This window comes from Ambystoma mexicanum, chromosome 3q, assembly GCF_040938575.1.
Source record: "Ambystoma mexicanum isolate Mex_15411 chromosome 3q, UKY_AmexF1_1, whole genome shotgun sequence".
In the NCBI taxonomy this organism is placed as follows: Eukaryota; Metazoa; Chordata; class Amphibia; order Caudata; family Ambystomatidae; genus Ambystoma; species Ambystoma mexicanum.
The window spans coordinates 57,275,027-57,297,832 of NC_090926.1; the positions used below are offsets into that span (position 1 = coordinate 57,275,027).

The 22,806-nt window shown below is 44.3% G+C and overlaps 1 protein-coding gene across 2 annotated transcripts in view; it reads left to right on the plus strand.

Annotated features, from left to right (window-relative positions):
- MICALL1 (MICAL like 1) overlaps positions 1–22,806 on the plus strand; it is a 453,077-nt gene that overhangs the window by 105,560 nt on the left and 324,711 nt on the right. For both annotated transcript variants that reach the window (XM_069653074.1, XM_069653075.1), the window contains exon 4: positions 20,429–20,570. In XM_069653074.1, the coding sequence (XP_069509175.1) occupies positions 20,429–20,570 (142 nt within the window). The remainder of the gene's footprint in view (positions 1–20,428; positions 20,571–22,806) is intronic.

Genomic DNA, 22,806 nt, shown 5'->3' on the forward strand with positions numbered 1-22,806 from the left:
CTTCCCCGCTGCTCGCTCCAGGGTGTTCTCTGGAGTGTTCATGCGACAGTCTGCTGTTTCCACCAAGGCCTCTTACCTCGTGTCTTGGAGTGCTCTGTCCTGCATCTGGTTCCTGTTTGTCCTGGTGCGGCTCTGCTGCCTTGTCTCTCTGTATTCTCCTGCTCATCGCCTCAGAGGCCATAGTTAAGTCGAGCTGGCATTTTATCATACCCATGGAATGGAGATGCCATATCCTTGCAAGCCCATATCCTTGCAAGCCCCTTCGGAATTCCCATCATCACATGCAGCATTTGATAAAGTGAATATGTTTGTCTTCCTATCATGGACCATTCCAAGTTTTACCGGGAACATCATGGAATATTTTAGAAGTTTGGATCTGAGACCGTTTTTAACCTCTGCAGATAATTTCCAGGAAGCTTGTATCACCAGGGAGAAATCTGTGAGTGTATGTATACTGCACCCTTCATACTGGGGATCCTGAGTAGAAGCACAGTGTCCCGATCTCTAAAGTTCAGTAGTCTCACAATGATTGGACGAGGAGGTGCCAGTCTGGGCATAAGTGACCTATGATTCCGCCCGACCATGAAAATTGATGAGAGCAAAGGTGCACCAAATATCTTTCATGAGAGACTCTGCAAAGGGCTCCCATCAATTTTTTTATACTTGTGGATTCACTGAATCCTGTAATGCAGATGTTGTTCCTATGGGATAGGCTCTCCAAGTCTTCATTTATTGCTACAATCACTTTTAAGGAGAGTTTGCTTTTTGGGAACCTCTGAGGATAGGGTATGCAAGGGGGCTTCAATATGGGAAATTCTCTCCTCTGCCACATCAAGCCGTCATCCATGCTTGTCTAGCCGTGCCTGTAAGTGGTCCACCTTGCACGTTGGCATGTTCATTCTTTCATCCAACAAGCTGTTGCCCTTCTTAAGCTGTAAGAACATAGTTAATATCCAGGTCTGAGTTCTGAGAGCCTGATTACCCTGCAACGCGCTAGCCTCATTCAAGGGATATACCAGTTCAGCTCCACCTTCTCCGTACTTCACTGCTCCACCAACCATGCAATACACTACGACTCATGATCTCGAGTACCCATGTGAATTAAGCACTTTGTTATTCACAAATCCAAGGTCCCTGTGGAGAAATATTGGACTCTTACAACTAGGCCAGGTCGCGTAACCTGCCTGGGCGGAGGGCCATCAGCTCACCCTGCGCAAGGAGTGTTCTGTCTTGCCCTGACTATCAAATTGGTTAGATGAGCATGCCCAATTACCTGCTCCAGCAAGGCTAGGTGACCTGGTAGATTGGGTCCCTTGGTCTCCTCTCCAAAAGCAAGCTATGTTCCTCAGACCACCCAGGATATGGTGCTTGCTAAATAAAGTCTTTGCTGATTTCAGTTGGATAGCCGGTTACACATCCCACCACAAGTCGCTGCTCCAACCCACAAGGCTGGCAGAGTGAACACTAGTCTGAAGAGGAACAACGCAGGTCTGCTCGACCCCACCAGGAAGACCAAATGGACCTCTTGCATGTGACGTCCGGATTCCTCTCAGCCGCTGCTTTACGGTCCAGCTCCAGGACCCACACCCCACCATCAGGCATGGTCTGGCACCCGTCCACAGGATCTGTGAGGGCTCTGGTCCCACTATTCCTCTGTCAATAGTCAGGCTTTAGGTAGGATTTAGCAGAAATGGGGGAGCCAGGCAGACGCAGACTTCACTAAGCGATATCCATCTTGCATCTTGGTCGGGCTCACAAGCATCCCCCTCACTGAGGACATCTTCATATTGCAACCGATGTTTGCGCAAACGTGGGACTTTTTCTACAAAGAACATGGCTTTTCTTCAATATTTTGTCCTATTGACCTATTGTTACGCTCACCTGGCTCCCACAGGGGCGTTGATCGGAGCTGGACAGCTGCGGTCTCCACCAACGTGACGCGTAGTGCAGAGATGACAGATTGGACTGGCCCGCCTAATTTCGTCTGCTTGATCCGTAGAAGTATTTTCCTGAAAGTGGAGAAACACCTCACTGTTCTTCCCACTAATCACCTCTGATATCTTCTTTCATAGTCTCACCTTATGTTTATAAAAGATGAGCTCTCCATCCTGCGTGGAATGCAGGGGCGCGTAGATAACCAGTTACTTCACTGGTCCGAAGGAGTTGGGAGAGTTCCAGACCAATATTGACTCTGAGGTCCCTGGCGAGGAACCGTAAGTATATAGTTCGTAAGAGTTCAAAATGTCTGCTAGTCACTCTTGTCCGATTCCTTTTGTCTTGCAGCTTGACCCAAGAGAAGATTGCCTCGTGGCAGCTGGTAGCGTTCAGGTAAGAGTCTGTATTACCCAACACTGTTCGGTAAATGATACCTGTGTTTAATCTGTTGCTTTCCCTCCTTTTACAGATGCGGCGTGAGAAATTATGACGTCTTGATGAATAATGCCTCTGGCGGTAAAATCAGGTAAGTCTATGGTGGTAACAGAGATTGCCTTTGTTTATTCTCTCGGCTCACCTAGCTGTCCTTTTGTCCCCCTTAGGTGCCGGAGTTCGGCGAAGATGAGATGGAGACTGTGCCGGACCATGGAGATGAAAAATGCCCCGGCGGTAAAATCAGGTAAGTCTATGGTAGTAACAGAGATTGCCTTTGTTTATTCTCTCGGCTCACCTTGCTGTCCTTTTGTCCCCCTTAGGTGCCGGAGTTCGGCAAAAATGTGATGGAGAGTACGGCGGATCGTGGAGGTGATGCAAAGGCTGGTGAGAATAGCGCGGCGCTACAGCGGGCGATGCGACGCATATCGAATTAACGTCTTTCCTTGTTTGAAGGCGTGATGGATCCAGAATCAGGTGAGGAATAGAAGTAATGTTCTTGTTCTAATCTTTCCTCCTTCTTCCCCTTTTTTCTAGGAGCTCCAGACTCGAGGCGGGCGTGGCAGAAGGCTGGATGCTGACTTGCAGGCTCAGTGAGCATTACGCAGCTGGATGCAGAATAACGCGAAGCGTGTGCTGCTCTTCGGGCGTGGTTTAAATAGCCTTCAAAGTAGTCCCAGGTAAGAAGTTCCCCCAAGACCACACTCGAGTAAGAAAATAGTCCCTGAAGTAAAGTAGTTCCTTCAGGCTTCACGTTGGCTTGGATTCTTAGCAGCATGGTCTGCATGAGGTAAGTGTAAGCATATGAGCCTGGCGCCTATGGCTCCAGGACTGACCCATTCTACGAGCCTGGCACCTACGGCACCAGGACTGTACCCAGATAGTGTCTTACCTATTAATAGTTCTCTCTGTTCCCTGCAATACATTCCAGATATGTGAGGGGGGTCAGAAATGCAAGACGGACACAAAGGTAAAGTAAAAAGGGTTCTGATAAAACGCCTAACTTTGCCTAACCAAACAGAGAGGTCCCTGCCAAGCAAACTAAACTAAAGAAAACTGACCTAATGTCCAAAAACTTAAATCAATCAAATTATACAAGGAAAATATGATTGACTTTGATTCAACAAAATAGTTGTGCAATGCAAACTTGTTTGTCTGGGAAGTACTCTTTGTGACCAGGGTTGTATTTCCTCCCCCTGGATCAACTCAGGAATACTCCAATTATAATTCTGTTCCAACAAATTTCTGGTCAGAAATAGAGAAGTATTTGCCAAACAAAGAATCTTTCTTAGAGAAATAACAAATGTCCTTTTTACCACAGCTGGTTAATAGTTCAAACAACCCAATGGGCCTCATTACAAGTGTGTTGGTCTGGAAATAGCCGTGCTAGTCGCAGCGCACCGGCACCCTTTTCCGGACTGGCAAACTGACTTGCGATGCCGCAAATACCGTCCCCGCAATTGACACCCACGGTGCTACCGTGGCCGGCAGCACCGTGAACGAAACTTCGGTTGCACCCAGAGGACCTGGCCGAAAAACTGGCACAGCGTTGGTACATGCACATTCTGAGTACTGAAAACACGGAAACGCCAGCATGCAAATGCCAGTGGCACCGCAATGACCACGCCAGAAACACCGGCATCGCAGACCAGCTGTTAAACAGTCTCAGGTGTACAACAACAGGCCACCGTTAGCCATAATCAGCTGAGCCGCACATAATGAGCACTTTCAATGCTCAAAAGGACCACACCCACACACCATCCAACACAATCATGCTGGCAGCTGCAGAAGTAATCATGGAGCTGGGGGCCCTGCATGCAGAGATCCAATATGAGATTGAACTGGAAGAGGCAGAGGGGGCAGCGGAGGCGCAGGAGGTGAATGAGGATAATGATGGCCATGCACATGAACAATGGCCAACAGGTAGAAGCCCGTAGCCAGCAACCCATACCCTGCTTAAGCGCCACACCCTGCCATCTGAATGCTACACAGATCCACACCCTATATCGGCTGGACAGGGAGATCATTACCTACATTCTTAGCCCCCGGCACCTTCCAGCACACCGTGAGAGAGCTGCACAGGTTATCCCAACCCTGGTTCTCCAAGGTGCTATTCCAGGTCCTGGATGCCCTCCTTTGGCACATGTCTGACCACATTGCCCTCCCCAGAACACCTGCCCAGGTGACTGCCACTAAAGTGGGGTTTCTGTGCCCTGACAGGCATGCCCAACGTGATAGGGGTGTTGGACTGCACGCATGTTGAGCTGGTGGCCAGACATGCCAATGAAGCAGTCTCCTGAAACAGGAAACTTTCACTGTCAATGTCCGGGTTGTGTGTGATGCAGACTACTGCATAACCCACTGCCGCGCACTTTTCCCTGGATCCACACACGTTTCCATGGTGTTGCAGAACTCCATGCTCTCAGTGTACTTGGCTCATCACAGCGGAGAGCGAACCTGGCTGTTGGGCGAGTTGAAGTACCATTGCATGTGCACTGTGGAAGGGGTGCGTGGGGGTTGTTCACTGTCCCCAGTGCATGTGTGTAATGCAATGTCATGTACACATATTGTATACATGAGTGGAAGGGCATGTCTCGCATGTGGTACGTGGGCAGTTGGAGCAACCCCCACCCCATCACAAATAGTGCACAGCGGGACAGGCACATCAAAAGCACTACAGGTACCAGAATGCATCTCACCAATGCCACATACCCCACCAATAATACACTGTGAACAGCCCCCACCGCCTGCGTCACAGCCATGTCAGACTAATGTAATCCACCTCCCCACCAGCAGTTTACCCCACAGCATGTAGCCAGACCACCTGCCTGTCATAAGTGCATATACCCATATGCATATGACACAAATTCAAACGATGTCGGTACACAGATGAATGAATGGGTGAGATTACCAAAGTACGACATGCAAACTGAACCAGAAGTGGCACACGCAATGGACAAAGTAGAAGCTGGTGTAGCCATAGGGGTAATGGGCTAGGTGGGCGTGATCTGGTGTGGGAAATGTGTATGCAAACCACCGCCCCCTCCTCCCCCCTGCATTACAATGCACCGGATACTAGGGTCATCTGTCCCATTCGCTATGTCTTGTGCCAATCCCATGTGACACAGACCAACATGCAGACATGGCTTCTATGTCAATGACTTTACCCCCCTTGTGTCCCTCTCATGCAGGTGATGCCATGGCTCATGAACCCCGTCCGGCACCTGCAAAACCAGCACGTGCCTGCATGCAACCGTGCACACATCGGAACACGATGCGCACAGCAAACCTTTGGGCTGCTGAAGGCAAGGTTCAGCTGCCTGAGTAGATCTGGGGGTGCCCTCACGTACATCCCAGTGAAGGTGGGCAAGATAGTCCTGTGCATCAGGCACACCATTCCCCTTCCCCCAGCCATGGACATGCCCCCAGCGGAGGTGGAGGACGGCACTGTCAGCAAGGATGCCATGGATGGGCATGATGCATGTTATGAACTGATCACCCACTACTTTTGAGCACAGTACACATGCACATGGCCTATGCCATCAACCACTATCTACACTGTACACCGAATAAATCACACCCGCATGAAAATGAATGTCCAGTCATGATTTCATTGCAACACCCAGTTTATTGATGTGTGATGAAATATAATAGGTGCACCAATACCCTCCTCCCCAACTATCCCTCCCCACAACCCCTCTCCAATGTGTCACGCTGTCCATGGTGTCTCAGCCCAAGACACACCCATGGCACATGTTAGTCGTTGGCCTATTTACAGGACCGCTTGCCACCTGGGCTGCCCTTGTGTTGTGGGGCTGACAGGCACATCAACCTCCACCTTAGGCTGCCACTGAGAGAACTAGTGGCCGTGGAGCTTGTGGATGGCGTGTGGGTAGGGACATTGCCAGCAACTAGGCCATTGCCCTTGCCGGGAGCACTATTGCAGACGTTGCATGTCCAAGGGCACGTGCACTGCTGCGCCCAATGGCGTGCACGCTATCTTGCATTAGCTGGGCCTCAGTGCAGAGCAGGGCAGCCTTGCCCCGCATCAGGCGCGACTCCTGCAGGTGCTGCTGAACAAGGCCCGACAAGCCGTCCTGCCTTTCCTTGATGCGGCGCAGGTGGACGTCCATGTCCCTGACACTGGGGAAGGGCCGGCCTGGGGGGTTTGAAAGGTTCATGGGGCTGAATTCAGGCTGCTCCTAGGTGGCCTGGTCGGTGGTGTCCCCGTGGTGTCTCCTGCATCGTGAGCAGCCTCCTCTTCGCTGGATTCAAGGACATATGTATGTGGCTGCTGTGGTGGGGTTTGGGTCCGTCCTCCTGCTGTTGGCCTTGCAGGCAATTGCACCATCACAGGTGCTGCCAGGGTGGAAGGGGGAAGCAGTTGTAGGCACTGCAGGTGCTGCCTGGGTTGGAGGGGCAAATGTGACCGTCACAGTGGTTGCTGCCATGTCCTGGATGGTGGTCCGTGGAGTTGACCGCCTTTGGCATCTGGTGACCCTTAAGGTGCCTGGTTGGCCTCCATCGCTGTCAGATGATGTGCCTGATGGTGGAAGAAAGGCATGATGTTAGGGACCAGAATGGGCTCAAGATGCACTGATACATGCAATATGTTAGTTGTGAGGTGTGCTGTAGAGGGGACATGGCATGGTGCACACATGCTTCTGTTGTGCGGACTCGGCTGCAGATTGTGGGATGTTGGTACATGATACATGGCCTACTGGGACTACTGGCGTGGTGTCCTGGCATTTGCTGGGGACGGTGGAATGGGGGCTCTGTCAGTGTTTGGGGCATTGGGATGTGGAGAGGGGAGTTTCAAGGGAGGTGGGGGGTTTGGATGGGGCAAGGCTGGGCTTGATGGATGACCCAGGAGCAAGGCCAGTATGTTTATTTGGGGTCTTGGGTAGGTCTGGCAGGAGCGTGGGGGACACATGTCACTGTCATTGTTTGGGACGGTGGCCATGTGTGGGTGAAGCTAAGGGATGACATTGTCTTGTTGTTGTGGTGGCACGGCAGGCACGCATGCAGTATGCTGTGGTGTGGCAGGGTGCCATGTGTCTGTGTGGGGGGAAGATGCTGCTACACTTGGCAGTACAGGTTGCCTGTGCAGTGTTCAGCATGCATTACAGGCATGGGTCATTGTGAGGGGGCCAGGGTGTATGACCACAACAGCACCCCGGGTGTTGGTTCAGGTGTTGGGGTGGGTTCCTACAGGGTGTGTTCTGGGGCATACGTATAGTGCAATCCCATCTCAGTGATATGGTGGTATGGTGGCGAGAGCAGGGTGGCCAGGGGGAATGTTCAGTATATTGGGGCTACGTGTACTCCCTGGCCTTGTCAAATGTGCCAGCTGCGGCCTCTGCAGCGCCAACCCCACCAATTGCCTCCATGTGCGGCACACTGCTGCAGGTCTCCTCCCAGGGCATGAGTCGGTTTGGCAAGGAGGGTCCACCACCTGTGGCCATACTTTGTCTGCAGTGTTTTAGACAGGAGGTTCCAGCCCCTGAGGTGGAGGTTGTCCCGCCGCTTGTGGCAATCTCTGACTGTGCGTGCGGTTGTCCCCACTGCTCACACCTTCTGTGCCACTTCATCCCATATTGCCATTGTCCTCTGCTGTGTTTGGCGGTGCTGGTCTGTGTAGAACAACTCCCCTGCATGCAGGGCAATGGTCTATGTAAGCATGTGCAGCTCAGCTTCAGAGAAGTGCGGCTTGCGCTGCTGGGTCTCACGGATGCGAGATGTCATGGCCTTCTATGGATTTTGCAGTCAGTAGTGGTGGATGTAGACTGGATGCTGCAGATTGATGCATTGTGTTTTTATGATGGCTGCCAGCCTGTTTCCTGTTCCAGCAATCCCTTTATTTCAGGTTACGGTAATTCTGGTGCAGCTGTTTCCGGTGCCGCTGGGTCCGGCATTGTGATGACCTGGGATGTGCTTTTGGTCATGAATAATGATTTTTGGAACGTAAAATAGGTGACATTGGTGAATTGAGGATGTCTGTGATTTATTATACAGACAGGGCCAGCAAGATAGTTTCTCTGCCAGTTTTTTCCTCAAAATTGATTACTATACCGTGTCGCCTATGTTTTAATTGATTAATTCACAAAATGTTGACGTATACATGCATGCATTTTCTATATTGACATATGTATTTATGTTTTGATTTTTCTACAGTATTTTAAATAGACTCAATTGGTCTTTTTTAAGCTTGTAACCGTAGGACCAATGGCCTACGTAATAAATTATGAAACTTTTAGTATAACAAAAATACTACTCAATGTGTGTACTGTTCTTTGAGGTGATTTAATAACCCATGGAATAGGGCCCAGTTGTAGCAAAAACTGGGTCATTGAACTGTTTGCTAAATGGTTCATCTGGGGGACCCCCCTATGTGTGCTAGTTCCGCTACTCATTCGTTCCCTTTATGCCCTTGAGTACTTATGTGGTAGGATCCGGAGTCACAGGCACTAAGGGCGCTGGTGCAGCCGGTTTTTGCCATTTGACAGTGTTTCCGTGATTCTGTTGTCCGATAACCCGTGATTGTCTGTTGTTTCCGGCAACATGGGTTGCCAGAAACGGTGGGACCGGCATCACGGAAACTACAATTTCCTACTGCCAAACTTGTAATGAGGTCCAATGTCTTCCACAATATCCCTGCTCAAGGGTGCTTGCCTTTCTCCCAATACACACATTCCAAAACCTAAATGCAATTGTGCTGTTATCATAGAAAACATCTTGTCAAAATAACATGTTATTCTTTTTTAATAATTCTTCTTGAAAATCACATTCTTTTGTCAGCATAGCAAACAACAACTTGCTTCATTGATACAATTGCTTGTCAACAGTTGAAAAAGCATCGAAGTTCTTTTCATTTAACAAAGGTTCTTTCTGCAACTCTTTCTGCCGCAAGCTTATCAAATCACCAACTTCTTACTTGGTCCACCCGCCTGCCAGGAAGAAAACCACTAACTTCACATTTCTTGGTTTTATGCCAGCATTCTCCACACCAGTCTTCCGATGTGGTTTCACAATTTCTTGACGGCTGGCAATGTGCATACACGCTTTTCCAAAACTAGATCTCTTAAAAGGGAACTTATGCCTTGGTTGTATTATTAAGGATCTCTCACAACCTCTTGGCTGTTGGTAATGCTGAATATGAATGTTTTCCAGGGATTGTCTTGATTTGCTAGGCCTGTAGTTAATTGGTGATAGGCAATGATGGTTAGAGACTTCCCACACTGATTCTTTGCCCGTCTCTTGACAGCCTCTTAGCTGTAGGCAATACTGGTTACAACATTTCCCGTCTTGGTGTTTGCACAAACTCTTACAACAGCCTCTTGGCTGTAGGCAATACTGGTCCCAACCTTTGCTCTGTGGTTGTTTGCCCAGAAACGTTCTTCTTTGCCATTTATCTTTGTTTTAATTGATTGATATTCATTCCGTACATCCTGCTTGGATCCATTACGTTTTCGGTATTCAAAAACATTAAGTTGTGACAGCTTTCTTTTACGGAGCGCCCTGGTGTCAGCACTCACTGTTTGAACAATCACTTGCTCTTCGCAGTGGCTCCCTCCAGCTGTCTGGTCTTGCGGCAGTGCTTTGGACGTCACGCTATCCCTTCTCCTGCCTTTGCGAGCTTCAGGTAAGCAGTGCAGCGTTCTCCGGGAGCAAAAGAAGCTCTGTTGAACTTATGCGGGTTCTCCCGTCCACTTCACGTTGCTTCAGTAACGCGTCTTCCTCGCAGCTGAGCTTCTCCTTATTACACCGTCTTCCGCTTCCCGTACTCTGCAGTTCTTTGAATTTTCCCCCATTGGGGTGACTTGGCTTCCCTCCTTACCTGCACCATGGACGGCTTGAGCTTCCTCTGCTACGCCTCCCGCACAGATCCGAACTGCTTCTTCCTTTGCTTCAATTTCATCTTAACACAACTACAACATCTTCAGCTGGGTCTTATCCTGGGCTTTAAATATCCTGCTAAAGTGCTCTAATTGGCAATGACTAGACTGCTCATTTGGATACTCAAACTTCTGAGTACCCATTGCCTCTGAGTTTCTCCTCTTCGTCCCAGTACTTCTGGTTTTATGGGAATGGGAGTTTTTAAAAGAATGAGTGATAATAATTTGTTCCACTTTACAATAAGCCTTAGTCCATTCAGGAATTATAGGGGGATGGTGCGGTAAATAAATCCTGTTTGTCTCCTGGCACGAGTCTCCTCCCCCGTTATCCTCACTCTCCCCCCCCCTCCCTCCTCCCCCAGGGCCAAGGTCCGGATCAGGTAGCAGCTTCCTTGCCCTGGCCACACGAGACGAGGCCCTTACCTGGTTTCTAGTGGTGATATCACTGGATTCATCACACATGGTAAGAAGTTGTTGAGACTTTTAGACTATTGTTGCATGATTATCTCGTGATTGTACACCGTTTTACTTATGTGACTGTTGCAACTTTTCTCTTTACCTTACCTTTATAAATATATGTTTCCTTGGAATGTATTGTGTGGAACACCTTCTGTTGTGTATTTATTAGAGTTTGCTGTACATTCTGACCACCCTGCTTTCCCCCAGAGTGTTGTCTGAACATCTCTGCCACACTACCCCTATGAGAGACTGCTATACTCAAAAGGAATCTCTGTGAATCAAGTGAAGGTGATGGACCTGGGCCCTGTAAACAGTGCTTAAAGAAAATAATTGTAACGGCTGAGAGTGCTTCCTGCATCCTGTAAAGCTGCAAAATCCCAAACCTCATTCTCTTGAGTCAGGTTTCCTCTAAGAAGGATACTTAAGGATGTGGGAGTTGAGGGGAAAAGCCTGCAACTCGACTAGCAGGGAGCAAGCCTGCCGTGCTGTAGGAAGATGTTGCTGCTCTGTAGCTGGGTACGAGATTTCCTGTGTTTGGTAGTCCTCGTACATTTCAAAGCTCTCTTTGACATAGAAAGGCTTTCCCAACTTCAACAGCCCATAAGTCTTGGTAATATTTTAAAGAAGGTAGCAGGCGCTCCAGTCTTGGTAATTGTTGATATCAAGCCACCCAGCCTCTTCTTTTCTGCTCAATTTGGAACCCTGTAGTTTAACGTATTGCAGTGGAATTACAGCCTCCACGGAATCAAACCAATTACTTACAAATCACCCACGATCATGAATCCCTTCCAGTTTTACTTAAAAAAATATGAGCTAGAGCTAAACATATATCCTGGTGATTCGGTCTCGCCCATTAAGCAGGATCCACCTCTGTGGAATGAATAGCTACTCCCAAGTCTTCCAAATGATTGCTAATGCTCCTTTGTACACATTTCCAAACACACATACCCAATGTCACAGAGGTATGTTTTGTTTGGAGTCAGTTGGTAGGTGGTGTGGAAAGTAAGTCTGAGTAGTTATTTGTGTCAAGCCACGCAGGCTCTTGTGAGAGAATATAGCTTTCAGCAATTTCGATCCCTGCAGTTAAATGTTTTGCAGTGGAAAGTGGTGTTTGTTTGCAGCCTCCATGGGATCAAACAAATTACCCATAAGTTACCTATCGATAATGAATAACTTCACCTTTACTTCCAAAAATATGTATTTTAATTAATTGCATATTTTTCGGTACCAAAACGTGGTCATTGACACTAAAATGTTATCATTCAATATTCGTGATTATAGAGGTTTGCATTCCTTTACTCATGGAAAGTAATAGAACACATGACCTTTTATTGGTTAAATCTGCCCTTCTACACATGTCTATTTCATATTTTATTAACATAAGACGCATGGCAGGACGAGTGCATTTATTTTACAGAGCACAACATTTCTCTAACACTTTGACTTTGGGTAAGTACATTTATTTTGTGTGTGTCACTTTAAGTACTGATGTCTTTGGTGCACAGAACAGTGGTGGTTGAGTTTGTGGTGAGTAGTAGGTGTGATGGGCTTAATTACGAGTTCGGTGCTAATTTGGTTGTAAATCTGCTAAATTATTGCAAAACTCGATTACCGTTACCACCACTTGCTGCCATGGATTACATATGGTGGTAGTTCCCTATTTTTTTATTCTATAGGACTCAATGGGGATTTTTGGCAGATTAACCACTGGCGGAATTAGTGCTGATTTTTGACCGGTAAAGTGGCGGATTCACCTCCAGCTTTTTTCTGGCGGTAATTCTGTTACAAAGTTGGTGGTAACGGATTCACTACCACTTTTTTTACACACCACCAAACTTGTAATGAGACTCGATGTGTTATGCTTATCACCACAAATGTTTACTGTCCTGAATTTTGCAATCACTTGTAATACTTTCTGAGTGGAATGTGCATGACAGTTTCAGTTTAGGTTTGCTTGTCTCGGATGCTGAATTTCGTAGAAGCCATGCTGTGCTTTTCCTTGCTATTACTTTTCCTGGTAACCATGCTGTGATTATCACTCGTGATGCATCTTGCTACATTGTGCTCATCACTGATACCTATACTAGTTTATACTACTTCTGACGCACCAGAAGTGTGTACCGTAAGTGTGATGGCTGTTTGGCTGCGAGTTCTGCTGCAGGGGACCCATGCGTAGGAAGAAGCTTGCGACATCTATATGGGGGCGAAACCACAGCAAATTCAAATCAAATCGCCTGTGCTTCAGCGCAGCCTGGCCCCGCCCACTTGCACCCAGAACGTCTATTTGAATCAAGGTGCACGTGCACCAGCGCGCACGCACCACAAGTGTGTACTGTAAGTGTGAGGCTGTTTGGCTGTTCGGGTGCTGAGGGGGCGGGGGTCTGGCTACGATTTTCTTGCTCTTTTGATACTGAAAGTATGTGAGTTAACTTCCTATGTAAACCTTGTGGTTTGTCTATTTTGGAGACGTGTCTTTGATGGTGTCTCTATTTACTTCTGCATTGTGAAAATCTGTGATCTGTGATGGGCGCCCTGGGAATATAACTGATTGCTTTCTTATAGTAGTAGTACTTGATAATTGAAGATGAAGAAAAACGAAATACCATCATTATGGAATGATTCAGGGGCAGACTTTTTTGCAGCTGTTAATACGCGGCAAGCAAGTTTGGCACGTGCAGCAGCTTTGCCTCTGCCATTACCCTGTGAAGAGGAGAAAGAACTCCTACAATGCGCACAGGCATGTTCAAATGATCTCAAATTTACTGAGTGTAATAAAACCGGTTCTATGGACAGTGAGGATGCTTCACAATTGCTGTTCATAGAAGACCCTCCGAATGAAATACCCAAGGAGAAATCCAAATATAGTCCAGTGGCTAATGGAGCTATGCCGGTAGGCGGCACTAACCCTAGTGGTTAATTTATTGATACGCCGAAAATTTTGCAAACAAGTGACTTTCATTTACTTCTTTCCCCGAACACTGACACATGTGTTGAGGAGGGGAACGGGAATGAGAACGGGTTGGATTTATGAACTATGCTGGACATATTCAATAGATAAATTATATATGAATTACGCAAACAGACTGATGTGTTGAATAAGGTCTTTACTGAATTTGGCCAGCTACCCACTAAAATATGCATGGTTTGATGCCAAATACCAACTTAGAGAAACAAACTTATAATGTCGATAAGAAGTCTGAGGGAGCAAAAACAAAGCCAACGCTCCCGCTATCAGCATTGGGTGAAGTTATATTGATTACTGATTTGTTGTCGAATGAATGCATGACTGGAGATAAAATCAAAGAAGGGATCCACACGATTAAGGCTGGCGAGGAAATCACAATTAGCGTCAAACCGATAGCCATGATGGATGAGACCGAAAATTTTAAAGTCAAATTATCCAGAAAATAAATGATGAAACAGAAGAAACAGTTTGATGCTGAACACCTGAATAAGTCACCTAGGAAATTTCTTAGGGACAAGGGTTTAAAAAATTCAATTGAGGAGGCAAGACAAGAGATGGAGATCTTAAAAGCTCCTACTCGCGAACTAAAAAAAGCTAGTGGTAAGATATCTGTTTCCCCAAAGGTAACGAACAAAAGTGACCAGGCCACTCAAAGTGAAGACTATGAGGGTGAAGAAACTATGTTCGATGCGATGAAAAAGAACCTTGCAATATAGAAATGCAACCTAAACCATAGAATATGGTCTGAATTATATCTTTGAGATTTTGAAAAACCCAGCAGCCATTCCCAGACCGGTTACACCTATATCTGTGAATGGTCACAGCCCGGTATCTGATACTTAAGGAAGTAGCATAACATCGGAAGTTGATGATAAAAAAAGTGCAATTAGTAACTACCACCTTAGATCCGATAATACTGAAAAGAAGAGTTACGACTCAATCGGTTAATACTAGTTTGGGTCATAAGGATTGGAGACAAGTGAATAACAAATCCCATAAACATTCCAACTCTGCTACAGAGCTTGAACCCTCTATGGATCTTACCACTCAAGATCATAGGGATTTGGGTAATACCAGGGAAACGATTAGTATAGGCCAGGGCAATATACTATTTAATGAAGAAGTCTCATAAATTGTACAAAAAATATTGGCGGAGAGGAACCCTACTGAAGAGACTGTGCAGGTAATAGCCAGTAAAAAAAATCAGGATACACATGTACACACAGATGTTGAAGTGAGGTCACAGGAGTATATGGGCAACGTGAACATGGAATACGATCTAAGGAAACCAGCCTTATCTGAACAACCAAGCTTAATTCTGAGAGCTCTATTTAATGAGGGTGGTCGATTATCGCTAAATAGGTCCTTCATTCATAAACAGAGGTACGATTTTGTGTGTTTGGTCATACCATCTCCCTTGGTGAGGTCCTTATTGTTGAAAGAGGTGGAAGCGCTGCAGAGTAGAGGTTTTGACCTCTTCCTATATAGAACACCATCACTTTTGGGGAGGGCAAAAAAGTAGACAAGAAGAAAGTAGAGTGGTCGGCTCAGGCGCCAAAAGAGGAGTCATTAAATTTTAACATCATAGGGAACCTGGACAAACAAGATTGGAGATGGTTAGCCCTTTCATTAAGAGATTCAATTAATAGTCTAAAAGAACTGGGAAAACCTCTCTAGCACATCATGCAAACTAAGCCTCCTAAATTGGAATTCTCTGGGCTGTTTCCATCTAGTGAACAATGACACATTGATGGACGAGTTATCATCCTACTATTTTATTCTACTTCAGGAAATGTGGGCCCTGGGTAAGCTCCTATGGGAAGGCTTTCATATGGCCGAAATGTGTGCAACAGGGGTTGTAAAGGGACGACTTAAGGGAGGTCTATTAGCCTATACCCAAACAACCCAAGTTGCAAAAATGGACATATAGGCCATCTTGAACTCCATGTTAACGGTGACCTTCAGTCTAAAGGCTTTAGGTGGCTGTTTTTCTCTCTTAATTACCAATGTATACTGGAAACCATTGGAGTATTCCGATCACCAGATTGAGAAAGAAATTAATAATTTGGGGATGAAGATTGATCTGTGGCTCTAGGCCAATGAAGGGGGCCTAATTATTATAGCAGGTGATCTAAATGCAGATTGTAATGTTAATCGGACAGTAGGTGACGTTCTAAAAACCAATATGGCTACCAGTACCTCAAAGTGGGGGGTAATACCAAACTTAGAGGAGCCTTATGGTGATACTTTGCAGAGATCAGGGGATTAGAACTGGTTGAAAATCAGCATCCTACCTGGAATGCTAGGGGAAATATTTCGATAATTCATTATATATTCTTGTCAGGCGAATTAAGTAAATGCATGTCCAATTTTGTAGTGAAGGATACTTCTGCTAGTGACCATAGGATGCTATCTATTGACTTTGCCAAAAACACTCAGAGAGGAACCGTATGTTACTACACCGAAGGTGTTTTGATTAATCTCAAAGATAACAGAATGAAATGGTCATACAACAAAACAGTTAGGTTCATATCAACAATGATTCAGGAGTATGATACATTGCCGTTAGAAAAACGAATGCGGAGATACTCAGTTAATGACTTTGCTCTGTATATAAATGAAATAAATCAAGGCATTGAGGGTAACTTAGTTTTAAGTATTACTATAAATATAACTCATAAACATAATACTGTTCTCTTCTTGATGGTCGTGCAGATTAAGATACCTCCGTCCCCAAGTACCACACTGATAGAAAATAATTCACTACCAATGCAATCTTTGAGGCCACAGGTGTAGAGTGCTGGAAAGCTGGAACCAGGAACACCGGAAGGACCCTCCTGACCACTGTAAGGCAATGAATGATTAGGTCAAACAGTAGCAATGGATGACAGTTCAATATACCAAAACAATGTGCTAAGGGCTTACCCAAATGTGATGGCCAGAAAGCCTTGAAGGGGTAGGGAGAGTAGGAGGGGCCGATGACAGCACTCTTGGTGGAAAACACCTGAGCCAAACTGGCAGTACAGTGGATGATCCTTGAGCAATCCAATTAACAATCCAAGGTCAGTAGCCAGAAGAAAAAACACCAAAGTCCAAAGTTCAAAATCCAAATAGCAAAGCCAAAAGGTCGTAATACCGGAGAACAACAGTTCAACTTAACAGCAGGGAAGAGCAATCCAATCCGTAGAACGTTCCGTAGTCAAGAAATCCAAAAATCCAAAAATGTTCAAAAACGCTGTGCAGCACTCCAACGAACCAGCTGTGAAGCGTTCACTTTGCGTTTCCCTTGCCCTTTGACTGTGTGAAATGGTCACGTGACACGAGTCACAAGGGAAAGTTGAATCGCGTCAAGTGACCCTCGCTGTGAAGGGAGACAGCCGCCGGCGTATGGTCACATGACCGGAGGCACTTTGCGTGCTCATGTCGGAGCGCCGCCGTACACCAGCGCTGCTTGGGATGTAAGCACTAAGGTAGATGCCAATGTAAAAAGGGCCGTAGCCTGGATATTGGCTGCCGCAGAGTGTGTGCATGGTGGCGAGGGCTGTGGGGAACTTGAGGGGTGACACGTGTGGGGCCAGGTGGAAAGGTGCTGGATGTGGGTCTGGGAGGCGTGGCTAATGCGGGCCTGGGAGGAGGTGAGACAGTGGGAGGAGACGTGACAAATACTGATTCGGAGGTACATGATCATAAAGCGGCAATGCGGAAAGAGATATGGCTACTCCTGAAAAAGGGGGACCATGACTCTTGCCTACTGAATATGATCAAAAAGGTTAAACAGCGTTATAAGAACTCGTTAATTGGTCACAGAGGTAGAAGGTCTCAACTGGATGGAGAAGAAATGTTGAACTCATTGAAGGGCTATAATTTATCTAACTTTTGGAATCTTATTAACAATCTGGAACATACCCAGAAGGACAGACTTTAAACCCAATTACTGAAAGGGCATGGTTGGATCATTTTCCTAACATATGCAGATGTAATGCTGAGATAATGCGGATGTTACGGAATGGATACTGGACAACTCAATTGCTACTGTATCCAGATTGATTATGAGATCTAAGAATTCTGGCTCACCAGGCCCTAATAAATTATCTAATAAAATCTTGAAATGTAACACTTTATATTGGGCCAGAGTATTGTTTATTCTCTATAATGATGTTTTGAACACTAAAACTATACCCCAATTTTGGAGATTGCCTATAGTACTACCGTCTTTAAAAAAGGCCCACGATTAAATCCTGGCAGCTATAGACCCATTACAATTGCTGATCCAGACTCCAATATCTTTGTGTCCATGGTCTTAGAAGATATCCAGAAATGGATTACTCTAAACAACAGATTGGACCTTAAACAAATTGGTTTCTAGAAAAATATGCGTACAGACTGTTGGGGATTGGTATTATGTAGTTTGCAGACCAAATCACTGTTGAATGGTGCAAATCCAATTTGTATTGCTTCAGTGGATCTCAGCGTGGCATTTGATATGGTGGATCGACCAACTCTTTGGTCAAAGTTGAGAGACCTGGGTATAATTATAGAATTATATTCAGATACAAGATTAAAGGTTTGTCTAAATTCACAGGGTTTGTTGTTGTCCGAGATTGCTATTACCAGTGGGTTAAGACAAGGATGTATGTTAGTCCCTACCCTGTTTAATCTGTATGTTAGCGGAGCTGACCGAGCTCTGAAAAACAAGGGACTTGTTTCACCTAAGCTGGGAGATGTCTGCATTGAATGGATTGCCTATGCGGACGACTTTCTGCTACTTAACAGTACTAAAGTTGGTTTACAACATCTGATCAATGAATTTGTGAAATTTGTCTCTGAGTTATATTTAAAAATAAATCCTACGAGAACTATTATTCTACGTCTGGGAAAAGTAAATAGGAGTCAACTTGCTTATACATGGTATTGTAAGGGCAAACATAAAATGTCAAAGTGCTTTAAAAAATTTGGGATACTATTTCTCCGGAACAGGGTCGATAACTTTGATTGAAAATCAACTGAAGTTAAAAGCTGAAACAGCATTGCAGCAAATGCTTATAATAGAGAACAAATATAGCAAATTCTCCATGGAACCAATGAGAGAATTCTACACAATGAAATTGCTACCAAGGTTACTATATGGCTTGGAATGTTTTGCATTTGAATTTAAAGACTGTCTAAAGCTGCTGCAGGGCATTATATGTAGAGGGATTTTGTTTTTCCTCCTTAAGTTTGTTCCAATAGAACTTATTAGATACAAATTTGGACTTCAATCTTTAAAACCTCTCATTATTAGAAACAAGCACTATTATGGAGGAAATGCATAATTAATAGAGATGAGGCCTTATATGCAATTGCGGGTGCTGAAACCTCAGGTGATTTTTAGGAATAAATTGAAAACTGAGGTTGAGGATGTATTACAAAAATTAGGGGCGTCTCCCAATATGTTGCTTACCAATCCTGCAAAGATTAATAAAATCTCAAGAGGTAGTGATTGGCAACATAATACAACTATGATTGTAAAATCTAAAATCTATTGTCAGGCCTATTTTTCTGGAAATTTTTCCCTGAAATGGAGGGATATTTGTTGAAGTATCCAAGTAGAAGGATACCTAATGACTACTTGCGTTTCAAGATGAATGTGATGTATACTAATTACATAATTAATATTCGGAATAAGTTCTCTGAAACATTGAAATGGTGTAGATTTTGTAAAATTGAGGGAACTGACGAAACACTTGAACCTATTATACTTATTTGACCTGCTCTTATTACTCAAAGAATTCTGTACTTTGAACAATCTGTTAACTAGATCTGCTCTGTCAATAGAGAACAATTATGGTACCAAATATTGCATGGGAATTCGACTGTATTAAGTATTCGCGTAATTGCTTTTTTGAAAAATATTTGCGAATTGAGTTAAATACAATAACCAGTGTTAGCTGGAGAGTTGAGTAAACTTCCGCTCAAATGACGTATACTTCTTTTGATAGTAATACGGAGGTAGGACTACTATGTATGAAAATAAGTGTTATGATTTTACACTGGCTTTATGTTTTATTGATAAGAAATGTAAGATAGATGTGTTGTAAATGTCTTATGAAAATGTAAGTATTTTCTTTTTAATTTTGGTATGCAAGTAAAAAAATGTATGTGAAAATGTTATGTAAAAATGTCTTTTAGTGATTTTTGTAAAGGTTTAAAATAAACCAAAACAAATAAGCAAAAAACAAATACTAGTTTATGCCATTTTGAGACTTTTTGTGAAGCTTCTGCTTTGTAACCATGTGTTTTTAAACGCTAAACCATGTTTTTGTTATCACTGATGTAGATTCTGGTAGTAGCTCCTTTTCTGTGTTTGGGTCAAATTCTGCACAGAACACTTTGCTTTAATGTAAAACAAACACTTTCAACATAACCCTTTGTCACCATGTATCCAATCTGTTTAACACTTTTTCTGCTTCCTTTACTCCCAATTTTCTATCAATCTCGCTCTCCCATTCTCCTCATTCCCCATCACTCATACTTTTTCATATCCATTTTTTGCTCTCCTCTTTCACCCTTTTCTTTACTCCATATCCTTCTAAATTTTCTCTCATATTCCACTTCGTGTTATCCCAATGTGTTTGTTTCCACTTGCACTCCCTTTATTTCAATTGCTCCATTTTCTCTCTGCTGTTGCTTTCATGTCATGTTTCAATTCTCTCTCGCTCTCTTCCCCTCCCCCTTTACCTCCTCTACCCTTCACCATCCCTAGGCTTTCGAAGTGGCGGAGCAAGAGCTGGGGATCCCAGCCCTGTTGGATCCCACAGACATGGTGTCCATGAAAGTTCCAGACCGTCTAAGCATCATGACCTACCTCTCTCAGTATTACAACTATTTTCGTAACCCTCCCCCAGGTAAGCAGAGGCATTTTCTCCTTTTTGTTGTTTCCCCAACCCGATTCACAGGTGCAGAGCATCCAGGATGCTTGGTGTCTGGAGTTAAGCAACTTTCTCTACTATTGTACTTAAAAAAAAGATATAAAGAAGGCAGTTGTAGGAAAGTTATGCATGCATGGTAGGCACATTGTGTTAATCCTTCATGAAATAATCTCAAATGACACATTGATGTATGCTGGATTACACCATCTAAGGGTGGCCAAGATTTGTTAGTGAATGATGAACACAAGGTGCCTTTTTGTGTTTTGTATCTTGTATCTTCTAAAAAAAAAATGTTATTAAGACATCTATATGTACACCATATCAGTATCACAATTGTATCTGAGGAAAATGCGTCTTTGGGACCTTAAAAATGTTGTACTTTTGGGTAGCTTTAGGGGAAATGGTAGAATAGGACATTCCAGTTTTGGTAAAGTTAAATCTGTACTGGGACCCTTACAGTTGTCGCACCGCCTTTCACGTGTTATGATGTTGGCTTCAATATTGAAACTGGAGGATAGCTCAAGGGCAACTCGTTTGTCTTGGAAGCATGACTGGGCAAAGCAACACAGGTTTGAATCCCGGTCCCACGCTTGGAGACTATGGGCCGTTTGATCATGTACATTTTCAGAGTGTTCAGTCATCAATATGATGCATCTTCCCAACAAAATGAAATCTAGTTGACACTATGAGATTTAGATACACTAACCTACACTTTACTGTAAAGCATGGAAACAATGCAGTGTTTTAAAGTAACAATACTATTATGCATTATGTAAAAACGGAGGAATGCAATTGCATGACTGTCTTCTAAAAGAAAATAAAGTTAACACATACTGGTCTTTGCCCGGCAGTATATAGTTAGCTAATAAAAGTATTATCCCGATTTATATCTGGTTTGCAATTATTTGAAAAATATGAACACCTTGCCTAGCACTGCCACACAGGACTTTGGCACTTAAGAGTGGAGGAAATTATAACTGTTGCACTCTCCATCAGCCCCTTTGAAGTTGCAGTGAACAGTTAAGAGGGTGGAGAGAACCTGGGGGCAAGAGAGGAACGCAGGGTGAGCTGCGTTTTTATTGAAATTGAACAGGGTAACATAAATAGCTAGCTTTGCTACAAAAGTGTTGATTTAATAAACAAACCTACAGAATTGTATAGCAAATTGCTATGCGACACTGCCTATTTTATACCTTGCATTTAGTCTTTTATGCTCTATAAACCACATCTTCACCACAGCAATAATTAATGATGTTTGGCTCCCTGCCAAACAACGTAGTACGGGTAGTATAGCTCAGTGGCAACACGCTTGTCTTGGAAGCAAAAAGACGCAGATCAACATAGGTTTGAATCCCGGGTCCGCGCTTAGAAACCGCTCTGGTATTCAGCGCGTTTATAAACAATTTTAAATTATAATAATAATAACGTACCCAAAATTCATCTGTTAAAATCTTTTCATATCTATGCACACATTTACCAAATAAGTTTCATCGCTCCACCACACACCTGTCACCATACATGAATAGGTGCTTTACTGATTCAATTACACTCCCTTTTTGGCATGTACGCCATGACCTCTTTTCTAGTGGCACACATACCAACAAACATGGTAGCTGGTTAAGTATAAGCAGCAGAATGTCTTCCTAATATGCGGCACCAGGAACCTTTTTATGTATGGCTGTGCAAAGCCTAAGAGCTATGGCCATGCAACCATCTCTTGAATGCTTTTTTTCTTAACTTTTTCAAGATTATGTAGGTGATCCCATGTAAGGGCTTCAGTTACCAACAGTTTGTAATAGAATTAATAACAAAGCTCCAATTTATGTTATTTAATCCTAAACAGAAAGTCATTTAACAAATCAAGAAAGTCATTTAAAATCTTAGCTTGCTTAGTACGCATAAGGTCACACATTAGTTGATATATCCTGTTAGTTTGTTTTTTTAATGGATTTTGATGTATAGATTACATTTACTTACTATGGCTGTGTATTTAAATACTTAGTTCCCAGTTTGAGTCTTAGGAATTCTGTCGGAACCAAATGAGATATTCCCAACCAGTATAACCATATTTTGGCTTCTATCTTGTCAAGCCATGCGTATTTGTTGCCTAAGTAGGCATCATACCAATACAATATGGTGGGCACTAGGCTCTGACCAGAGACAATAAGGAGACCACTAAGGCTATAACCACCATGTTGATTTACATAGTTCC